Source organism: Columba livia, chromosome 21 (genome assembly GCF_036013475.1).
Source record: "Columba livia isolate bColLiv1 breed racing homer chromosome 21, bColLiv1.pat.W.v2, whole genome shotgun sequence".
Classification (NCBI taxonomy): domain Eukaryota; kingdom Metazoa; phylum Chordata; class Aves; order Columbiformes; family Columbidae; genus Columba; species Columba livia.
Window position 1 is genome coordinate 5,470,008 of NC_088622.1, and position 18,751 is coordinate 5,488,758.

General features: G+C 50.6%; 1 protein-coding gene across 4 annotated transcripts in view; it reads right to left on the reverse strand.

The window, feature by feature from the left end:
* The window catches only part of IGSF21 (immunoglobin superfamily member 21), a 39,655-nt gene that overhangs the window by 11,256 nt on the left and 9,648 nt on the right, over nt 1–18,751 (reverse strand). For 2 of the 4 annotated variants that reach the window (XM_065038103.1, XM_065038104.1), the window contains exon 2: nt 5,718–5,830. In XM_065038103.1, the coding sequence (XP_064894175.1) occupies nt 5,718–5,830 (113 nt within the window). Of the gene's footprint in view, nt 1–5,717; nt 5,831–6,206; nt 6,262–16,044; nt 16,989–18,751 lie in introns of those variants that run through there. The other 2 variants (XM_065038105.1, XM_065038102.1) reach the window with 2 other exon arrangements.

Here is an 18,751-nt window from a genome sequence, read left to right on the forward strand (position 1 = left end):
GTCCTCCCCGGTTGCTGTCACCTCACCAGTGACCCATCACTTTGTTGTCCCCAAAATACGCCGGTGCTGTTAATATTGGCAGAGCCTCTTGCCAGGATGCTCGGGGGGGTAGATAAGGCTGCGGATGGGGGACCAAAGGGATGTTGGGGGCGGATTTTGGAAGACAAACCAGAGATTTTGAGGGTGTTACAACCCTAAAATTACAGGCGGTCTCTGTAGCACCCTGGGGAACAGGTCTGGATTCCTTCAACCCTCCTCGTCTTGGGGCCGAATTGACAATTTTCCTCCAAGTAAATGCTATGGAAAAAGGGAAAAATACCCACAAGGGGTGACTGATGCTTGAGGGGTTTGTAGCATCCCGTGTCGCAGCTGCAGGGAGAAACACATCACGCTGGAAAAACCCTTTCTTAGCTTTATTTCTGCCTCCTTCCCCTGCTTGTTCAAGCATCTGCATTTAACCCAGCTGGCTGGGGTTCCTCCTCCCACCCTGAGCTGCCCCACCTTGCTCAGAGCCACCCAAACTGCCACCATCACATCTACCTTCCAAAAACCACACATTAGTTGATTTAGTTGCCTGAACTTGCATGATTTGAGCACTGCAACCCTTTTCCATCCCCCAAAGGGCAGCACCAACGCTGGCACCCCCCTCTCAGCATCGCTAAAAATCAATCGTGCAAAGGGATGGTGCAATTTTGGGAAGCGCAGCCCACGCTCCCCGCTGCCGGAGCGATGCCCTGGCCCAGCGGTAATAGAGAGCTCAATAAACTGCGCTGCTGCTCGTGACCTTCTCTCCCCGCCTAAGTATGAGGAATTAAAAGAGTTCCCCACGCTGACATTTAAATTATCCTCTCCGAGGCGCGGGGCCGACCCAGCCGGTGGGTAATGAATGGCACCGGTCAGACCTCTCGCGGTTTCCAGCCCCAAATCTCTCCATCAGCCGCTTTGCTCTGATTTTGGTGAATTTCTCCGCAGGTGTAGAACTCCAGATTTTTTTCCTTAAAGAGCAGCAGGTTTATAAATCAGAGGCCATTAATTGGGTTGGCTTGAAAGTTTGGAGGGGGATGCAAATGTCTGGGAGACGGTTTTTAAGAGCGAGAAGCTAAAAAGCAGCATCCCAGTGCTGCATCCAGCCCTGCATCCCAAAATTTGGGGCTCTGGCTTTCCCAGCAGCATCATAGGGTGGAGGAAGCGTTTGTGACATCCCCGGAATATCAGGTGCCCTTCGCTTGGTCCCTTCACCCCGTTTTCCCCCTCCCTGGAGCTCCCGTTGTTGCCAGTGGTGACTTTATCACTGTCACCAGCAACATTTCCCGCTTGGAGCCGCCGCCGAGGCTGGAACATCTAGTTTCTCCTAATGGGCAGTGGCAGGGGGAGCCCCCGTGGGGACAGCCATTTGTCACCATCCATCAGGTGGCTTCGAGTGGCGCCGCCAACTTCTGTGAAGCGTCGGCCACCACTTGCCGTGGGGTTTGGAGCCTCCGGGGGCGTTTCCCAGGCAGGGATGAGCCCTTAACAGAGCAAAATGCTTTGTAATCCCCGGCGCCGAGCCAGGGGCTTAAAAACGAGAGCTGGGGAAAGAGGGGGACATGGGGACGTGGGGTGCGTCCCCTCACCTGCAAAGGCCACGGTGTGGAGAGAAGCGCTTGTGTGCGGGTGCTACAGAGAGCAATGTCCACATCCTATGAGTGCTACACAGAGCAAGGTCCACATCCTATGGGTGCTATGGAGAGTAATGTCCATGCACTATGGGTGCTATGGAGAGCAACATTCACATACTATGGGTGCTACAGAGAGCAACATCCATACACCATGGGTGCTACACAGAGTAATGCCTGTGTACGATGGGTGCTGCACAGAGCAATGTCCACATACTATGGGTGCTACACAAAGCCATGTCCATGCACCATGGGTGCTACACAAAGCCATGTCCTTGCACCATAGGTGCTACAGAGAGCAATGCCCACTTACTATGGGTGCTACGGAGAGCAATGTCCATTCATCATGGGTGCTACAGAGAGTAATGCCCATACACCATTGGTGCTACAGAGAACAATGTCCATGAACCATGGGGCTACCAGAAAGCAAGGTCCATATGTCATGGGTGCTATGGAGAGCAATGACTATGCATCATAGGTGCTACAGAGAGCAATGTCCACTTACTATGGGTGCTACAAAGAGCAAGGTCCATATACTATGGGTGCTACAAAAAGGGATGTCCACATACTACAGGTGCTGTGGAGAGCAATGTCCATGCTCCACGGGTGCTACAGAGAACCACGTCTATACACCGTGGGTGCTACAGAGAGCAATGCCCACATACTATGGGTGCTACAAAGAGCAACACCCGTGTGCAGGCACTGCAAACAGCATCACCACCCCCAGCTCCACATTCTTTTCCTTCTTGCTAATTACACCGAGCACCAAACTCTGATCAACAGCGGCAGAGCGGCTCCCGGCGGGTTCCCCTCCATCCCCAGCGCTCGACGCTCTACACCCCCAGGCCGAGCCGCGTGTCCCCAGCGGGAAATCACGCCAGGCTCTTGCTTGCCACCAGAAAACCTGCAAACCACTTTTTTCTTGCAATTACCATCATCTCATCCGCGCCCCGGGCTGTGTGTACAGCGTGGCTGCTGCCGGCTGCCCGCGTCCCCCGCCGCTGCCAGCTGTCTGCACAGCCACCGCAGGCACTCCGAGGATTCCCCGTCCCTTTCCCACTTCTATATTAATTTTCTGAGCTCTGCACTGCTGCAAAAAAAGCAATTTTCTCCCTCCCCAGCCCTCGCACTGACCGCACTAATCAGGTCTGGAGCGCGACCCCTGAGACGCCTGCGACAGCAGCCAGCGAACGGCTTGGCAGCTCTGCGTCTTCCCGGACTCATTACACGCTCGTTTGCAAGGATGTCACCACCCTCGTCACCCGCAAGGGGTTTTTTGGGCGCTCACCTAACACGCCAGGGGTTCGGACACATGTTTGTACATGTTCTCAGGCAAATTGCACCTTCTGGAGACAAATCTACCGTGGAAGGGGGTGGTTGGATGTTAATTAACGCCTCTGCAGACGCTGCGTGTTCTTGTTTATGCCGTGAAAAAGCGCCTTTGCGCAGCCCAGGCTTCCTCGAGTCTTCTGCATTGTAACTGCTCGAGCTGAGGGGATTTGTGACCCAAGGAAAACATTGTCCCTTGCTGCCACCCCCTTCTCCATGTCCCTCGGCCATGGGGCTCCCAGGGGAGTTGCTGGAGCGGGGGTTTTGGGGGTGCTGGGTTGCAGCACGGTGCTTTTTGGGGGGTTTTACCTGCTGCACATGTCCAAGAAGCCCCTTTACTCCTCACAGCCTTCAGCCTCAGTCTGCAGCACTCCAGGGGTTGTGCACCCACCCCATGGGTTATGCACCCATCCTATGGGTTTTGCACCCACTCTGTGGGTTATACACCCACCCCAGGGGTTGTGCACCAATCCTACGGGTTGTGCACCCATCTTGATGGGTTATGCACCCATCATATGGAACATGCAGCCACCCCATGGGTTGTGCACCCACCCTGATGGGTTGTGCACCAATTCTATGTGCTATGCACCCACTTGAAGGGTTTTGCACCCACCTGAAGGGTTATGGATCATATGGATTATACAGCCACCCTATGGGTTATGCACCCATTTGAAGGGTTTTGTACTCACCCTGTGGGTTATGCACCCACCCATGGGTTATACACCAATTCTATGGGTTATGCCCTCACCTTGATGGGTTATACACTCACCCATGGGTTATACAACCACCCTGATGGGTTATGCTCTCACCCCATGGGTTATACACCCAACCCTAGGGGTTATACACCCACCCATGGGTTATACACCCACCCCATGACCTACACCAAATCGCTGCTGAATCCACTGCTGCACACTCCCCTTCTTTTGCCTTTCCCACCCCTGCAACCCATCAACATCCTTCAACTCAACGAGCTCCCTCTGCTCTTGGGAAAATAAACCACGGGAAGCAGGAGCCCCACGAGTCCCCAGCCCGGCCGGGTGCCGCACACAAAGATGCTGTCAGGATGATTCATAAACGGTATAAATATAACTCTGTAGCCCCAACATCTCCACCCCGGCTCCCCCTGCACAGAGGAGCTGAGAATGGGGGTTTAAAGTCTGCGAGTGAGACAAGATGGGGGGGAAAAAGGGGGAAAAATCCCTAAAATGGGGAGAGAATCTGGGAAATCCCGAGACGCTCTATAAAAAACCCAACTTTCTGAATGCGGGATGTCCCTGTGAAAGGAGAAAAAGGGAAAGCGGGTAAAAAATATGGAATTTTGGGGATTTGCGGTGATAAAAATAAAAGCTGGGTGATTTTCTTCCCCTCCCACCCTCTCCGTGGGTTCTCAGAGGGTGATTTGCTCGGCCGCCCCGGCGCATCGTCCCCTGAGTGAGGGCTCCAGCGTCCCTCCGTGCAGGGGGATTATGCAAATCCAGCTCCCGCTCGCGAGAAAGTGGGTTAATCCAATATTATTGAGTGGAAAAGGGAAGGAAAAACTCGATGGAGACGGCAGCGCCGTGCAAAAAGCCTCCTCCCCAAAATAAGGGGGAGATGAAGGCCATTGCAAGCTGAAATGTAGGGTTTGGGCTGGCTTTTGGTTTATATTTAGGTATTTCTCTGCTGTATCCCCTACACACCTAAATACACATATTTATAGCAAAAACCAACTAGGACTTGACAGAAATACGCCTGTGCACACACCTGGCTCCAGCAACTGAATATATATCAGTACAGCGAGCACATTTTCCTATTTATAAACCTGCTTGGATGCGAAAAAGAGCTTTAAGGCAGAGCTGCTCCTTGTTCAGGGAGCAGAAACAAGATGGTAAACCCAGAAAAAATATCCTGTGGAGGAGGGTGGCCCCTCCAGCCGAGGCCACCAACCCAATTAGCTCTTTCTTGTCCTCCTCCGTGAGCAAATGTATAAAGAGCTGAGTTTTCCCCATCCTGGAAAACGTCTGAGTTTTCTCTGATCAAACCCCTGCGGGGGTTTTATTCATGTTTGGCAGCTTATCTTGAAATTCCCTGGAGAAAGCCAAAAATGCTGCTGGAGACTGCGATATGTGAGGCTGGATCCAGGCTCGGTGCGGCTGGGAGTGATGCTGGTGCAGGGGAGAGTTACAGCCTCCAAATCCCCCCTCCCCGAATCAAACCAGAGGCTCTAAGTCTCACATCCCACATCCTTGAGTATTTTGGGGACATAGATGGGAACGAGAAAGAATTTCTTGGGGAGGCTTGAAGAACCCAGTACTACTCCCCAAATACCCTCAAATTTCCATCATTTCCCCCCACAGCATGAAAACCACCCTCTTTATCACATCATTTCACACCCAACATGCAAATCCTGTTTGTGCAGCAGTGCCAACCCGAGCCCCTCGCTCCCAAACCCCCATTGGCAAAGCCCCCAGCACCGAACCAAGCCTCAAACCCACCTGAAAAACATAATAAAAAGGCTGGAAAGAGCTTCACACAGCTCTTGGGATGATTTCAAAGCCATTTTACATCTCTTCCCACACCCAGATTTTCAAAGGCCGCCCTGCTACGCCAAATCAATATTCCCATCAGTAAGAGCATCGTTTGCTTTTCTCTCCTCCATCCAGCCTTGACCTTCTGTTGCACAGGAGCAAAGCAGCCGGGTGGCTCCATGTCCCCGTCCCCAAGGGCTTGAGAAAAGTCACCAGCATCGCTTACCCGGTACCAGACGATCTCCCGCATCTTCCCATCCGTCTTGAAGTTGCATTTCAAGGTGACGGCGTCTCCCACCACCACGGGCGGCAGCGGCTCGATGCTGACGGTCAGGTAGGCTGGAAGAGGTGAAAAAGACGAGACAAAGAGACGTGAGCTGCCGGGAAGGATGGGGCGAGGGGTTAAAATGTTGTTCTTTAAACAGTTTTATGGTTTTAATAGCTCTGCAAACGCTGGCTGCATCCCATATGGGGATAACGCATCGTGTCCCCTCGCAGTGATGAGTTTCGGCTGCTCCCAAAGCACAAAAAGACCCCACAAACTGGGGCAAATCCTTCCTGGCCTTATTTACCAGCTTCTGGCACCAAAAAGGACCCAGTGTTTTGCTGCTTTGCAAAACTGCCCACGTTTGCCTGAATAAACCCTGGGCGCCCAGCTTTTGAGGCTCGCCTTGATCCACACGCAAAGCCCTGACCCTGCAAACTCAAGCCCAACCTCCCTCTGAAGATCTTGGCTTTGACTTGGTCTCCACCATCATCCGCCCCACATCAATTCTGTCCCCATCGCAGACCAAATTCCTCCTCGGAAGGAAAGAGAACGCTTTAAAACCCTCTAAATGACTCATTTCCCACGTGAACAGGTCCAACCAGTTGATCAGAGGATTTGCAAAGCCTGAGCTGAGGTTTTACAGCCCAGCTTCTTCCCCATCTCCCCTGTAGCTGGATGCAGGATCTGTCCTCATAGCAGAGGGAAAAATCAGAACACGGGCGGCTCCATCTGCCCATTTTCTCCCTGTTTCCCCTCGATTTGCTGCAAAATATTCCGGGAGCACGGAGCAGGCAGGGTCAGGAGGGCAGGCAATTGCATTTCTATTCTATTTTCCTCTATTTCCTCCGGCTGCTGGAAGATCCCAGATTGACAGCCCGCTAGATCTGAGCCTTTCTTTAGCATCTTTGCCCCGACCGTACCCGTTTGACACCGTTTCCAACCAGGGCGCCCCAAAACAACCCTTAACCCACTGCAAAAATCCATTCTTTGGTAAATTATTGCTTGCACCAGGTGGAAAAGCAACACTAAAGAACTCCGGAGCGCCTGGAAAATGGGAGCGGGTTTAGAAATGAGGCCGAAGAAATGAAAACGCCTTTGCAGAAAATGCCCCGAAAGGAGGAAAGGTGCTTTTATACGTCCCGCAGCCAGCGATTCGAGGCTCGCAACACTTGTAAAACAAGTTGCCGGTGTTTTCGCAATAAATCTCAAGCGCGACCCGCAGGAGAGGAGGCTGCAACACGTACCTGCTGCAACAGCAAAGCAGCGTGGCCTGGAATACTGAGCACAGGGCTGTCAGGCGCCAGAAACCCTCTTTATACTGGATTTTTGGGGGGCTGCAAAAGCAAATTTGCTGCTGCAATCGGTGGGTTGCAAGGAGATATGGAAAACAGTGACTTTTTCTCGGTGGTGGGGAGCGCTGGAGGGTGTTTTGCAGCGTTGCACAGGGGGACAGCAGCACTAAGCGCGGATGTGGGGTGGAAATTAAGGGCTGTTTTAAGGCCTAAAAATGAGGTTTAGTTTTACATCTTTGCCACCCCAGCTCGCCAGCAGCCGCGTTTATTTAGGGATGGCTTCTTTCCAGCCTCTCTTCGCCTGGACGGGGTTTATTTTAGCAGGCTAAAGCGGGGATTAATTCCTCGTGGCTGCCAACGCAGCACACGCTTCCCCTCGAATTCGGGGCTTTGCAGATGCAGCGATGGGAGAGGAGGAGGAGGAGGGACGCGAGGAAGGTCAGATGAGGTTCTGAAGCCCCGATTCCCCTTGCATTTCCAAAATTGAGACGGGCAACAGGCACAAAAAGCAAAGGGAGGGGGACAAGCGAACGTTTTGCTCGTCTGCCCAAAGGAAATTGGGGACAGAACCTCCACATGTGCGGAAAAACTCTCCGTTGGAGCCGCGGGGTGAGATTATATCTCCCTCCTGCCCCCGGCGTAGATCAACGGGGTGATTAAATAAAGCGGGCGGGTGACAAAGACAGAGCTAAGGTTGCGTTTTCCCTCGTGCCTGTGTATTATTGAGTTCCCGGAGTTCCCGGCTCGTAAGCACAGCATCTCGGATGGTTTTCCTGTGCATGGCAATGGGAAGCTGGAGCATCCCCGTCCCAGGCGTATTGGTGGTGGCTTAGACCATTTTCTGATGGTTGGTGGCTTTTTAAAGTCAAAAACTGGCCAAGCTCAGGGTGTTCCTGGTCACCCACCTCCGCTCACGTGCAGCCATCGCATCGGCACAAGCATTTACCGCAGCAAATCCAACCGCAAACAACCCCAACCTGCTTCTTCCAGACCTCGAAAAAGTCAAATGAGGGGGTTTATTTTTGCTTTACACCCTCCATGTGCTGCATAAATCACTTTGAGATGGCTCAACGGGGCTGCAGCCCACCAGTTTGCACCTCTTTACCCAGTAATTTGGACTGGGCTGTGCTGGGATCTGGATATGGGGTCCTTAAAAATAGTGGGTGATCTGGCATTTCTCCTGTGCAGGTCCTGCCTGACAAAGCCAAAGCTCCAGGGCTTTGGCGTTTGTTGCACCAGTGCTGGGGTTTCCAGGGGTGATGCAGAGGGGTGATGCTGATGCCTGGACGGTGAACCCCCAAATTCAGAGCAAAATCGCCACAAAAGATGAGGAAAAGAAGGAGGGAAAGAGCTCGAGTGCAAGGGGAGAGAAACAGATGCACAATCCCCGGAGGAGCCAGTCCCCAAAATGCTACAGATGTGTGTAAGGGAGGAGGAAAAGCAGCGAAAATCAAGCCCGACGCCAAAAAAGAACACAAGAATCCAGATGGAGCCGTCCAGAACCTGCTGGTTTGCTGCTTGACGCGCGAATCTCATCCCTTGCGCCCCCCTTTTCCCTTTGCTTTCCAATGGTGGGGGATGGCAACGTGTCACCGCTCCTCAAAATCCCCCGTTCACTCCTGGATTTACCGGCTGTGCCAGGTATTGCTGAATTTTAAGGACTTTAAAGAGGGCTGAGCACCAGATTTACCCCTTAGTAGGAGGAGCCCGACCCAACATCTCCATCATTCTCTGCATTATCAGCATCCCAAAGGCAGCTCCGAACCCCGAAGCTCCTCTCCTTCCCCTTTGCTCTTTTTGAATAAGACACATTTGATAGCGAAAGCTGTGCTGGGCCACCCTCTGATTAAATTCTGACCTATGGAAATTCAGCCTTCTGATTAGATCGCATCCCTGGGGAGAAAAGAGTATTTTTGCTAGCAAGCAGTGGGAATTCTTGCAACATCCAGTTTAAAGGGGAAAAAAAAAAGGAGAGAGAGGGGGAAGGGAGAGATAAATGAAATGTCCTTTTAAATCAGGAGTGACACATTAATAAAAGGAGCACATTGTAACATGCTCGGCGCTTTCAATTACCAAATAGCTGCGAGGGGGGCAGCAGGTTTCACCGGAAAAAGACCCATTTTTGCCCCGTTTTGAGCGTCCCACAGGGGATTTTTGGCACGTGAGAGCAGCCCCATGGACGCCTCATATCCCAGCCCTTCCAAAAAATTAACCTTGAACCAGCAATGGGCTTTACCCCTTTGGGATGTGTCCCCAAGATTCAACCTGTCCCCATCTTTGCGTTTGGGGGCATTTGGAGCAATGACGATGCTTCCAGGGGTGCGAGGGGAAAGATGCTGTGGGATGGAGCTGGAGGGGGGACGCGTCTGTCCCCACTGTGTCCCCCCCATCCTTCAGGTGCAAACACGTCCCCCTCAGCTGGAGGCAACGGGGAGAGATAATATTAACACATCATCATTTTAATCAGCCCGTGATTAGCGGGGCTCATACATAATTCACACCGAATCATCCGCTGCTTTCCGGAGCATCCCCAGGATGGTATTTCGGGGTGCAAATACAAGGAGGGAGGAGGGAAAAAAGGAACCAAGAACCCCACTCATGAGCACAGGGCTGATTTTCATCATTTTCCAAGGTTTAAGTCATCCAGGAGGCACTTTGCTCCTTGCAGAAGAGCCAGTTGTGATGCTAAAAGATCGCTAATCACCCCCAAAAAACAAAAGCAAAGGGGTGATTTCGCTGCCCGTTCTCAAGCAGAGGAAGATGATGGTCGGCACGAGGGGAAACCACTGGTATCTGTGGGTTTGTGGCCACGTGCGAGGCCTCGGAGACATCACCTCCCGTGCACGGGGGCTGAGGAGCATTAAGCAAACGCGCTTTGACTCGCAGCACTTTGCAACATCTTGTTCATTAAAAATTAAACGCTGACAGTTGCTCCCGTTCCTGTGAGCACAGCAGATCCCTCCCCAGCCCTCCCAGCTCCGGCGATGCCTTATTTATGATATTCTGCCACGATTTACAATGATAATGTCTTACTGCTTTTTCTTGCTAAGCCAGGAGGGCTGCAAGGGGCATGAACAGGTGAAGGATTCGCATCTGTCCCAACGAGCGGCCAAATTTTGCTTAGTCTTGAGCTTTTCCTCCTGGAAAGCTGCTGCATTGAGATACATATATATATATTATAATATATATTCTATTTTTTTCCTTATTTTGAAGTGGAGGAATAAGCGTCTTAACACATATTTAACAACAACAAGCGGCATGGGATGTGCCCTGTGAAGAGCATCACGCCTCCTTTTGCAAAGGGAAAAATAATATCGGAGGGAGCCCATTTATATTTCTAAAAGCACAAACTGCTTGAGTTTTACTCCAATTTCCAGCTTTTCCTTTGACAAAACCAAAAGCCAAGTGTTAGCCGGGCTGAGTGTCACGGAGGCACCCGAGGTTGGTTTAAGGGACAACAGGGTCCAAACCAACTTTGATTAAATGGGTGAGAAGCAGGGTTTTAGCACTCCAAAAGTGACTCGAATACAGGTTCAGATATCAGTTGAGGAGAATTATTAAGGGGCAGCAACTAATAATTCAGGAGGTCCACAGTGTGCATGCATGTGGCTGCACCAAAACAATGCCAGAGCCTTCCCTGAGTCCGGGAAGAGTCCACACCTGCCTGAAGACAGTGCGAGGTTATTGTAAAGGGATATATGTACTAGTATTGAGTATGGAAAGTGTACACTCACAATCCTGCGAGGGTTAATACACGTGCAAATGTGCATGGGAAGCTACACGTGCTCATGTGGAAGCATGGGAGGAAAATACACTCGCGATTATGCGAGGATTAATTTATACACGTGCTCGTATAGAGCACGGAAAGTACATGTGCATATGTGCACGGAAAGTATAAATACACGTGCAAATGTGCATTGAAAGTAGATACACTCGCAATCCTGCGAGGGTTAATTTACTCACACCCGTGGCGGCAAGGCAAGCGGAGTCTCCATCCCGGGGGGAGTCTGGGCGGCAGCATCTTGCTCCTGCTCCAAGAGATCTGCACAAGGAGCAGAGTCCCGACAGAGTCCCGTCTTTATAGGCTGATCAGATCTGACTGTGGGCATTCCAGAAGCTTCTCTGCACCCCCACACTGGCTGTGGGGTGCTCCTGAAGCCTCCAAACATCCCCCACACTGGCGCCTTGGCGCTCCCTTCTCCTAATGGCCCTGGCCAGGGGCTCTGGGGCCAAACAAAAGAAGCTGTCGGCCTCAAGGAACAGAGAGAGAGGGAGATGTGTCTACTCCTTCCATGATGGAGGAGCGAAGGGAAGAGAGGGGGGTTTGCATCCTGCCACACTGAGCATCCCCAACTCGCTCAAAATTTGGGCCGGATTTTGCAAAACTCAAGCTGGTTCGTGGAATAAAAGCGCAAAAGCGCAGCCCGCTGCGAGGAAGAGCCCTGCTGGCAGAGAGCAAATTGTATTAACGCTGTGTAAATAGGATATTAACGGGCCGACCAAACAATTAAAGAGCCTGTAATTAAAATTCATCTTCCTTCACACCACGGCGTATTAAAGTACAAACGTTTAATTAGATGCCTCTTACCTCACAGCCATTTGCATAAGTGGGAGGAAACACTTTGCGGTTGTATGTTTAATTATTCTTTATAGGTTTGCTGGGCTAAACCAGCCCCAAAATCCTTACATATTGCAAAGCAAACGTATAGAATATATAGGGAGTATATAGAGAATATGCTTGGGTCTATTTTTCTCTGACTAACTAGGATGCAATAGGCACGTTAAACCCGACAGATCCTATGGACGCCTCTCATGTCTTGTTAGCTCTTTGTCATGCAAATCGATAATTTTAATCGATACATCGATCGAGAGCGGCCGGTTTGGCCTTTCGACCCCTTTTAAATCCAGATTAACTGAGAAAACCACTTCATCAGGGCTGGGGGACAGACTGACCCCAAGGGGTTCTGCTGCACTTAGGGTTTAATGATCAAAATCTGTCATAACTCTACAAAACGATGCGTTTTTTAAGCTTTATCAGTTCAAAGTGTATCCCCGTGTCCCAGTCTGAAGCTTTTTGCTTTGCTTTGGGGTGTATAACGGGAAAATTAAACCCAACTTCTAACGATTCCAATGCTGGCGACAAAACCCAGTTGAGACGGGGGTTTGAACGCTGCCCACAACTGTTATTTTTGCCTCAAATCCTGGATTTCTCCTGGAAAAAATATCCTACCTAAAAAGTATAAAGCAATAAAGCCTAATTTTCAGTACCCAACATCACTTTGTGTGCAGCTGTCTCAGCATCACACAGAGTATCTTCAACACTGTGCGATCACATAAGGGCTTCCCAAAGAGTTATGTCAATATATCTTAAGGAAAAAAATCAATTTTTAGATGGTTTTTGTCCTCATTATGAACGCTACAGTCGTTTTGACGTTCTTAAGGGGAGAGATTGAATCTTACGCGTCAGCGTCTGTAGCGAAACCCCAGTGTGGTGCAGCAACACCGCAGGTTGCGGAGAAACGAGGCTCCAAATGGCTCACGCTGGGCTGAAAAGACGTTACAAACGCTCTGGCTTTGTGGGGTTTTCGTGCACATTGGCATGGTCAACGACCTCGGACAGAAAAGCAGAGTTTGGACCACATCGCGCGTGGAAATGCAATGGCTGATTTGGGTGGTGGGAGCCTTGGGATGCTGCGGTGTCTTCTCCTGCCGCTCAAACATCCACCTTCTGCCTCTTCTCCATCTCCTCCTTCCACCATTTCCACCTTTCCTGCTCCAACATCCATCTTTTCTATCTTCTCTTTCCACCATTTCCACCTCTCCAACATCCATCTCCTGGCTCTTCTCCATCTCCTTCATCCACCATCTCCACTTTTCCAACATCCATCTTTTCCATCTCCTCCTTACACCATTTCCACCTTTCCCTCTCCAAAATCCATCTTTTCTGTCTCCTCCTTCCACCATTTCCACCTCTCCCTTTCCAACATCCATCTCCTGCCTCCTTTCCATCACTTCCTTCCATCATTTCCACCTTTCCAACGTCCATCTCCTGCCTCTTCTCCATCTCCTCCATCCACCATCTCCACCTTTCCAACATCCATCTTTTCCATCTCCTCCTTCCACCACTTCCACTTCTCCAATGTGCATCTCCTGCCCCTTCTCCACCTCCTTCATCCACCATTTCCATCTTTCCCTCTCCAACATCCATCTTTATCTCCTCCTTCCAGCATTTCCACCTTCCCAACATCCATCTCCTGCCCCTTCTCCATCTCTTCCTTCCACCACTTTCACCTTTCCCTTTCCAACATCCATCTTTCCCATCTCCTCCATCCACCTCTTCCACATTCCTCTCTCCCATTTCCTTCTATCAGCCACTCAACCACCAGCTCTATCCATCACCAAGCGCCAGCTTAATAGACCAGATGTAAACACCACCGTTTTCACAAACCCATCGCCACCTTCGGCGCGTGTCTCCCAACAAACAAATCCACGGCGGATGGAGCCATCCGTATCAGCTATGCGGTTTGGGCACGGACCGAGACAAAACCCGCTTTAACGTCTCCATCGCGCCTTTTCTAAGTGAAAGCTCATCGGCAAGGGTTGTTCCAGCTCATTGGAGCACAAGATGAGAAAGCCCATTTCTAGCTCAGCTCATTCGACTCGCGGCACTGAGTTAGTGCTTGTACTACATCTCCGTCAAGGCGTTTGCCTCAAATCCTCAGGAAATGGGTCATGCCAGCGAGAAGATGGAAGTTTGGAGGCAAAACGTCTGGAACAAACCCGTGTCCTGCTACAAACACCTGGAATAACCTTCAATGTGTCATTTGGATGCTCAATGGATCCTGCAACCTAAAAATCAGGTGGTTTCCAAGACAGAAACTCAGAGATGCAACGTTAGCAGCATAAATCCTGAAGTCATGAAGCCAAGGGCCATATCTCGCCCACCCCGCAAAGCCAAACCCATCGCCTACAAAATGAGAGATGCTCCAGGTGGTGGAGAAGTGATGATTTGGGGGTGAATGCAAGAAAAAGGAGGTTTGGAGGAAAGCAACAGGCACTGGACAACTGGGAGCAGCAGGATTTTGAGGGTACCTTACTGGGATGAATGGGAAATCTCTTCCATTTGGGTAATACTTCAACACCCATGATGCATGAGGTTACCCCTAGATGAACATGGAGAAAGACCAGAGACCCACCCAAAACCAACAGCCACTTGCGAAACACTGACCCAACCCCAAAACCCCATCAATCAACCCCCAAAAAGACCAGTCTACGTGAAGACGATGGGTCTCACCATCATACACAGCTTATCAGCAGGGTTGTGCTTACCGCTTTGATAACTCTTCTTGATATATCGTATTGTATTAGCTGCTACCAGACCCCCCCCGCACAGGCTGGGAAGTTGTGTACGTAAATTATAGATTTAATATTTATCTCCCGCCGTCGTGCGGACGTGAAGTATGTTTAGCAGCACTTACTCCAGCTCGGTAAAGCTTTATTTATAATTTCTCCCCCCACGCTGCTCAGCATCGCCGTAAAGCCAATGGCTTATAACACACGCCTCCGCTTCCTAACGACGCCGGGTGGGGGGGGAAGGAGAATTTTACTACCGCATCTTCACACCGCTGATATTGCCATTAAACCAGAGTGCTGGAGCACCCAGCTGCCGTTTACAGCCGCTAAAATGGGTGGTCGTGACATAACCAATTGGGAGCAATGGCTTTGCTGGCACCTCTTGGCCTCTCCCCGGCTGCACAAGCCACCGCCGGTGCCAAAACGAAGCCAAAACCCCCTGTGGGTCAACCAGGGCCTCCCATGCTCTATTTTTCAAATAGAGATGACACTCTTCATTTGCATATATGCAAATAGGGTCAATTACCTTGCCAGTCATGCTGTTTGAAAAACCCCCATGTCAGCTGTTTAAGGCAGAGCCCTCGAAACCAATTGAACCCCAATTTTCTTCCCGTTTCATGAGCTGAAGCAAACAGATCCAGGCAAAACAAGGTGCAAGGGCTGGGAGATGCTGCCCATGCCTTGGAGAAGCTCTGAGCCCTCATCCCTCCTCTCTCACCCCAAATTTTCCTTTCCCCATTTAAGCAAACCCAATTCCCACTGGATTCTTGTCCTCCTGCAGATTTCCCCCAAAGCCCCTGAATTTTCCTTAAGATTTCCACCCCAAATTGCCACCGAGCGCAACCGCAGAGCCAGAACCCCCTACCGCGTGCCGCTCGTGCTAATAACTCCCAGCAGAGATTTGCTTTCTCCTTTTTCTAATGACGCTTCATTGTAGCTGTTAATTAACCCCAAGACCTGCTAAAAAAACCCAACTCTTTATATCCCCCGACCCTGTTAGCGCTTTAGCAGCTCTCCCCGTGCTGTGCCATGGGATGCTCCTCCGAGCGCATTTATTAGTAATTCCATGTATTTCCAGAGAGACTCACAGTGGGGTCTTGTCTTTCCCCAACAAATCCTGAGCTCACCAGATGGGGTATTTTTCTACACTCCTACTTTTGCAGAGTGGGAGCCACCAAATTCAACGCGACGCCTTCAGGATGCTGCAACATCCCCCCTAAAAATGCATTGCAATAGAATATGTTGCCCCCCCAACGCCTGGGCATGGTGTGGGTTAATGCCCAGGTGTCAGGATGCAACCTTAGCAGCCTCCCCATGCCAAAAATTCACATTCCCTCTCCTTTTGCATTATTTTTCATCACGGATCTGCAAATCTCCAGCAAACCCCATGCAGATGTGGGGGGTTAATCCAGAATTAAGTGCAGCAGGAGAAGGAGATACTATGTTATAATCCTGTGCTGCAAAGACTTGGATATGTTGGGGTTTTTTTCGCCCCAAAAAACCTCTTTTCCAGCAACAGGCTCTGCTTTGCATCCTGACACAGAAGAGATTCACTTCTGGCAGCTCTCCCTGTGTTGGCATCAGGAAGATGCAACATCTGGACGCTGCCCCCGAGCACGGGGGATTATGGAAAACCTCACCTGGGATCAAGGGTCTCGTCTCCAGCTGGTGCTGAGCAAAAAAACCACCCCGGAGATGCAATTCAGAAGGAAAAAAACTAAAGTGAATTATTTGTATCCAGGCTGGTTTGTCAGAGCTCTAAACTGAAGCGGATGGATTAGATACAGATGTTGAAGTCTGGAAAAAAAGGTGTTGAGCCCTCGGCATAGTCTGATCCGGGTCTTGGGTGAGCGGGGATGGACCCGCCGATGGTTTTGCTGCTGCTTCGTCCCCCGTCGGGGTGAGGATTATGACACCGGCAGCTCATTATTGGAAAGCACGGCTCACGGTGTTAATCTAGGCTGGAGCTTAATCCCAGTCAGGGCTAATTAGCGGAGCTGGGAGCGGCAGGGAGATGCTCAAAGGATGCTCTTGGGAGCAAGTCTTGCTGCGTGCCTCAGTTTCCCCACTTGCAAGTAAGACCTTTCACAAACCCATCTGAGATCCAGCAAAAATCCCATCCTGGAGTAATAATGAGAGGTTATTAAAGATGCTGTTCCTCTGCAAAATAAGTGGAATTTTGAATTTTTCCCACCTAAAACCCCACAATCCTCCCTAAACCATCTCTTCTTCCAGCTTTAGCGGGAGATACACAGACTTGGGGTCGGCAGAACCGGGAAAGAGAATTAATTTCACTAAAGACCGAGGATGAGGGTTTAGGTTTAGATGCTGCCATTAGGTTTCCCACGGAGTTAAGCGTCCCGGCGAGGGGTCGGCGGGGTTTTGCTCTGCCAAGGTGGCCCAAGAGAAGTCGATGACCGTGACCCAGCTGATGAATTCACTTATTTATTTCTCTATTTGCAGGAAATCCAATTATCCCATATTTCTGATTGGTGACAAACGAGGCAGCCATCGATTCTCCCCTCCATCGCCGGCTCTGCCGGGAGCGCTCTCCGCCTGCACCATCGATTCCTGTGCCGCGGAACTGCAAAGGGATTATTCATAATTTTTTCCCCCATTTTCCCTCTGAACAACTTCTCTGCAGCACAACCTCGGGCAGAGGAGGGGGAACAAAGCCTGGCACCAGCTGCAAGTGCCAAGTGCTACTAAATCCACATTTTTCTTGCAAGTTAGAGAGTGATGCGCAGCTTTTTACCCCAAAAATGACCTGGAGGGAGCTGGGGGAGGTGGGATTGTCACCTTCGTTAGTGAAATTGGGTGCTGAAAAACAGCCAAAACCACCCTGAGCCTTTCTGAAAACCCCTCTGTGCTCTCATGGGGAATGTTCTGGAGGCAGCTGGGGTTTCTGGATGTATATGGGAGTAGGGGATGGATGGATGGATGGATGGAGAGACAGAGGGATGGACGAAGGAACAGAGAGAGAGGGATGGAGGGAGTGATGCAGGAATAGAAGGATGAAGGGATGAAGGAAAGGATGAAGAAATGGAGAGATGAAGGAAGAGATGGATGGAAAAGTAGAGGGATGGAGGGATGAAGGAAAGGATGGATGCAGGGAAGAAGGAAGGGATGGAGAGATGAAGGAACAGAAAGATGAAGGAATAAAGGAAGGGATGGAGGGATGAAGGAATAAAGGAAGGGATGGAGGGATGAAGGAATAGAAGGATGGAGGGATGAAGGAATAGAAGGATGGAGGGATAGTGGCAGGGATGAAGGAAGAGATGGGAAAAATAGAGGGATGGAGGGATGAAGGAAGGGATGGAGGAATAGAGGGATGCAGGAAGGGATAGATGGAAGAACAGAGGGATGGAGGGATGACGGAGGGGATGGAGGGAAGAACAGAGGGATGGATGGAGCAGAGGAATGGGTGGAAGGAGGGATGGACAGACAGACTGATGGGTTCATGGAACAAATACCTGCACATCCTACATTACAACAGACACAACACACCGGGATTTCCAGCTACAGCCTCTGACCCTGGCCCAGAAAAGCCCCTCACAGGCACCAATTTGGCGCTCAGCGCATCCCAACCTCCCCCTCACCCCCGGCACAGGATTTTGCCGTTTCCCTCAGTATCTCCCCCAACTCAGCCCCATCTGCCTCCTTTTCCCCTCCATCCCCACCGCCCCCTTGCTGACCAAAGCCAGATTGCTAATTCCAAGCTCCCCTCTCCTCCCCGATTAACCCTCCATGATTAATAATCCCTTTGCTCTCCCAGTAATGCCGTGCTGCTAATAAGATTAAAACATATCTCTCTCCTACAGCACTGATTCACAACGCTGATTTACGGTTACTTTGCCGCTCTTACGGAGAGGATACACATGGCTGTTACCTTAATCCCTATCCATCTCCGCACCGTTGAGAAATAACTGCTAATTAATACCTTTCTGTCTCCCGACTGCTTCCAGATATGCCCAGCTATCAGTATTTGTCTGCCTTCTTGCTCCTGATCTCCAAGGCTGATAGAGCAAACTCCCAGTCCTGCTCGATGTGTTATCCCTGCAGAGGGGATTTTGGCATTTTGGGGTTTTTCCCCCAAAATGGTGACATCCCGGAGGTCCTCGCACCCCAAGTTTGATCACAGCAAAGCTGATAAATTAGAGGAGGTTTTTCTGAGCATCTTTTTCTGGGGATGATCTCAGCTCCATCTCCCTGTGACTCCACTTGTCCCACATCCAGCCCTGTTCCTGCATCACAACCCCACATTCCCCAGCCAGCTGGGATACAGAGCATCCTTAGATAAACCAAACAGCCCCATTTTTCACCCCATTGCATATTTTCCTCTGCCAG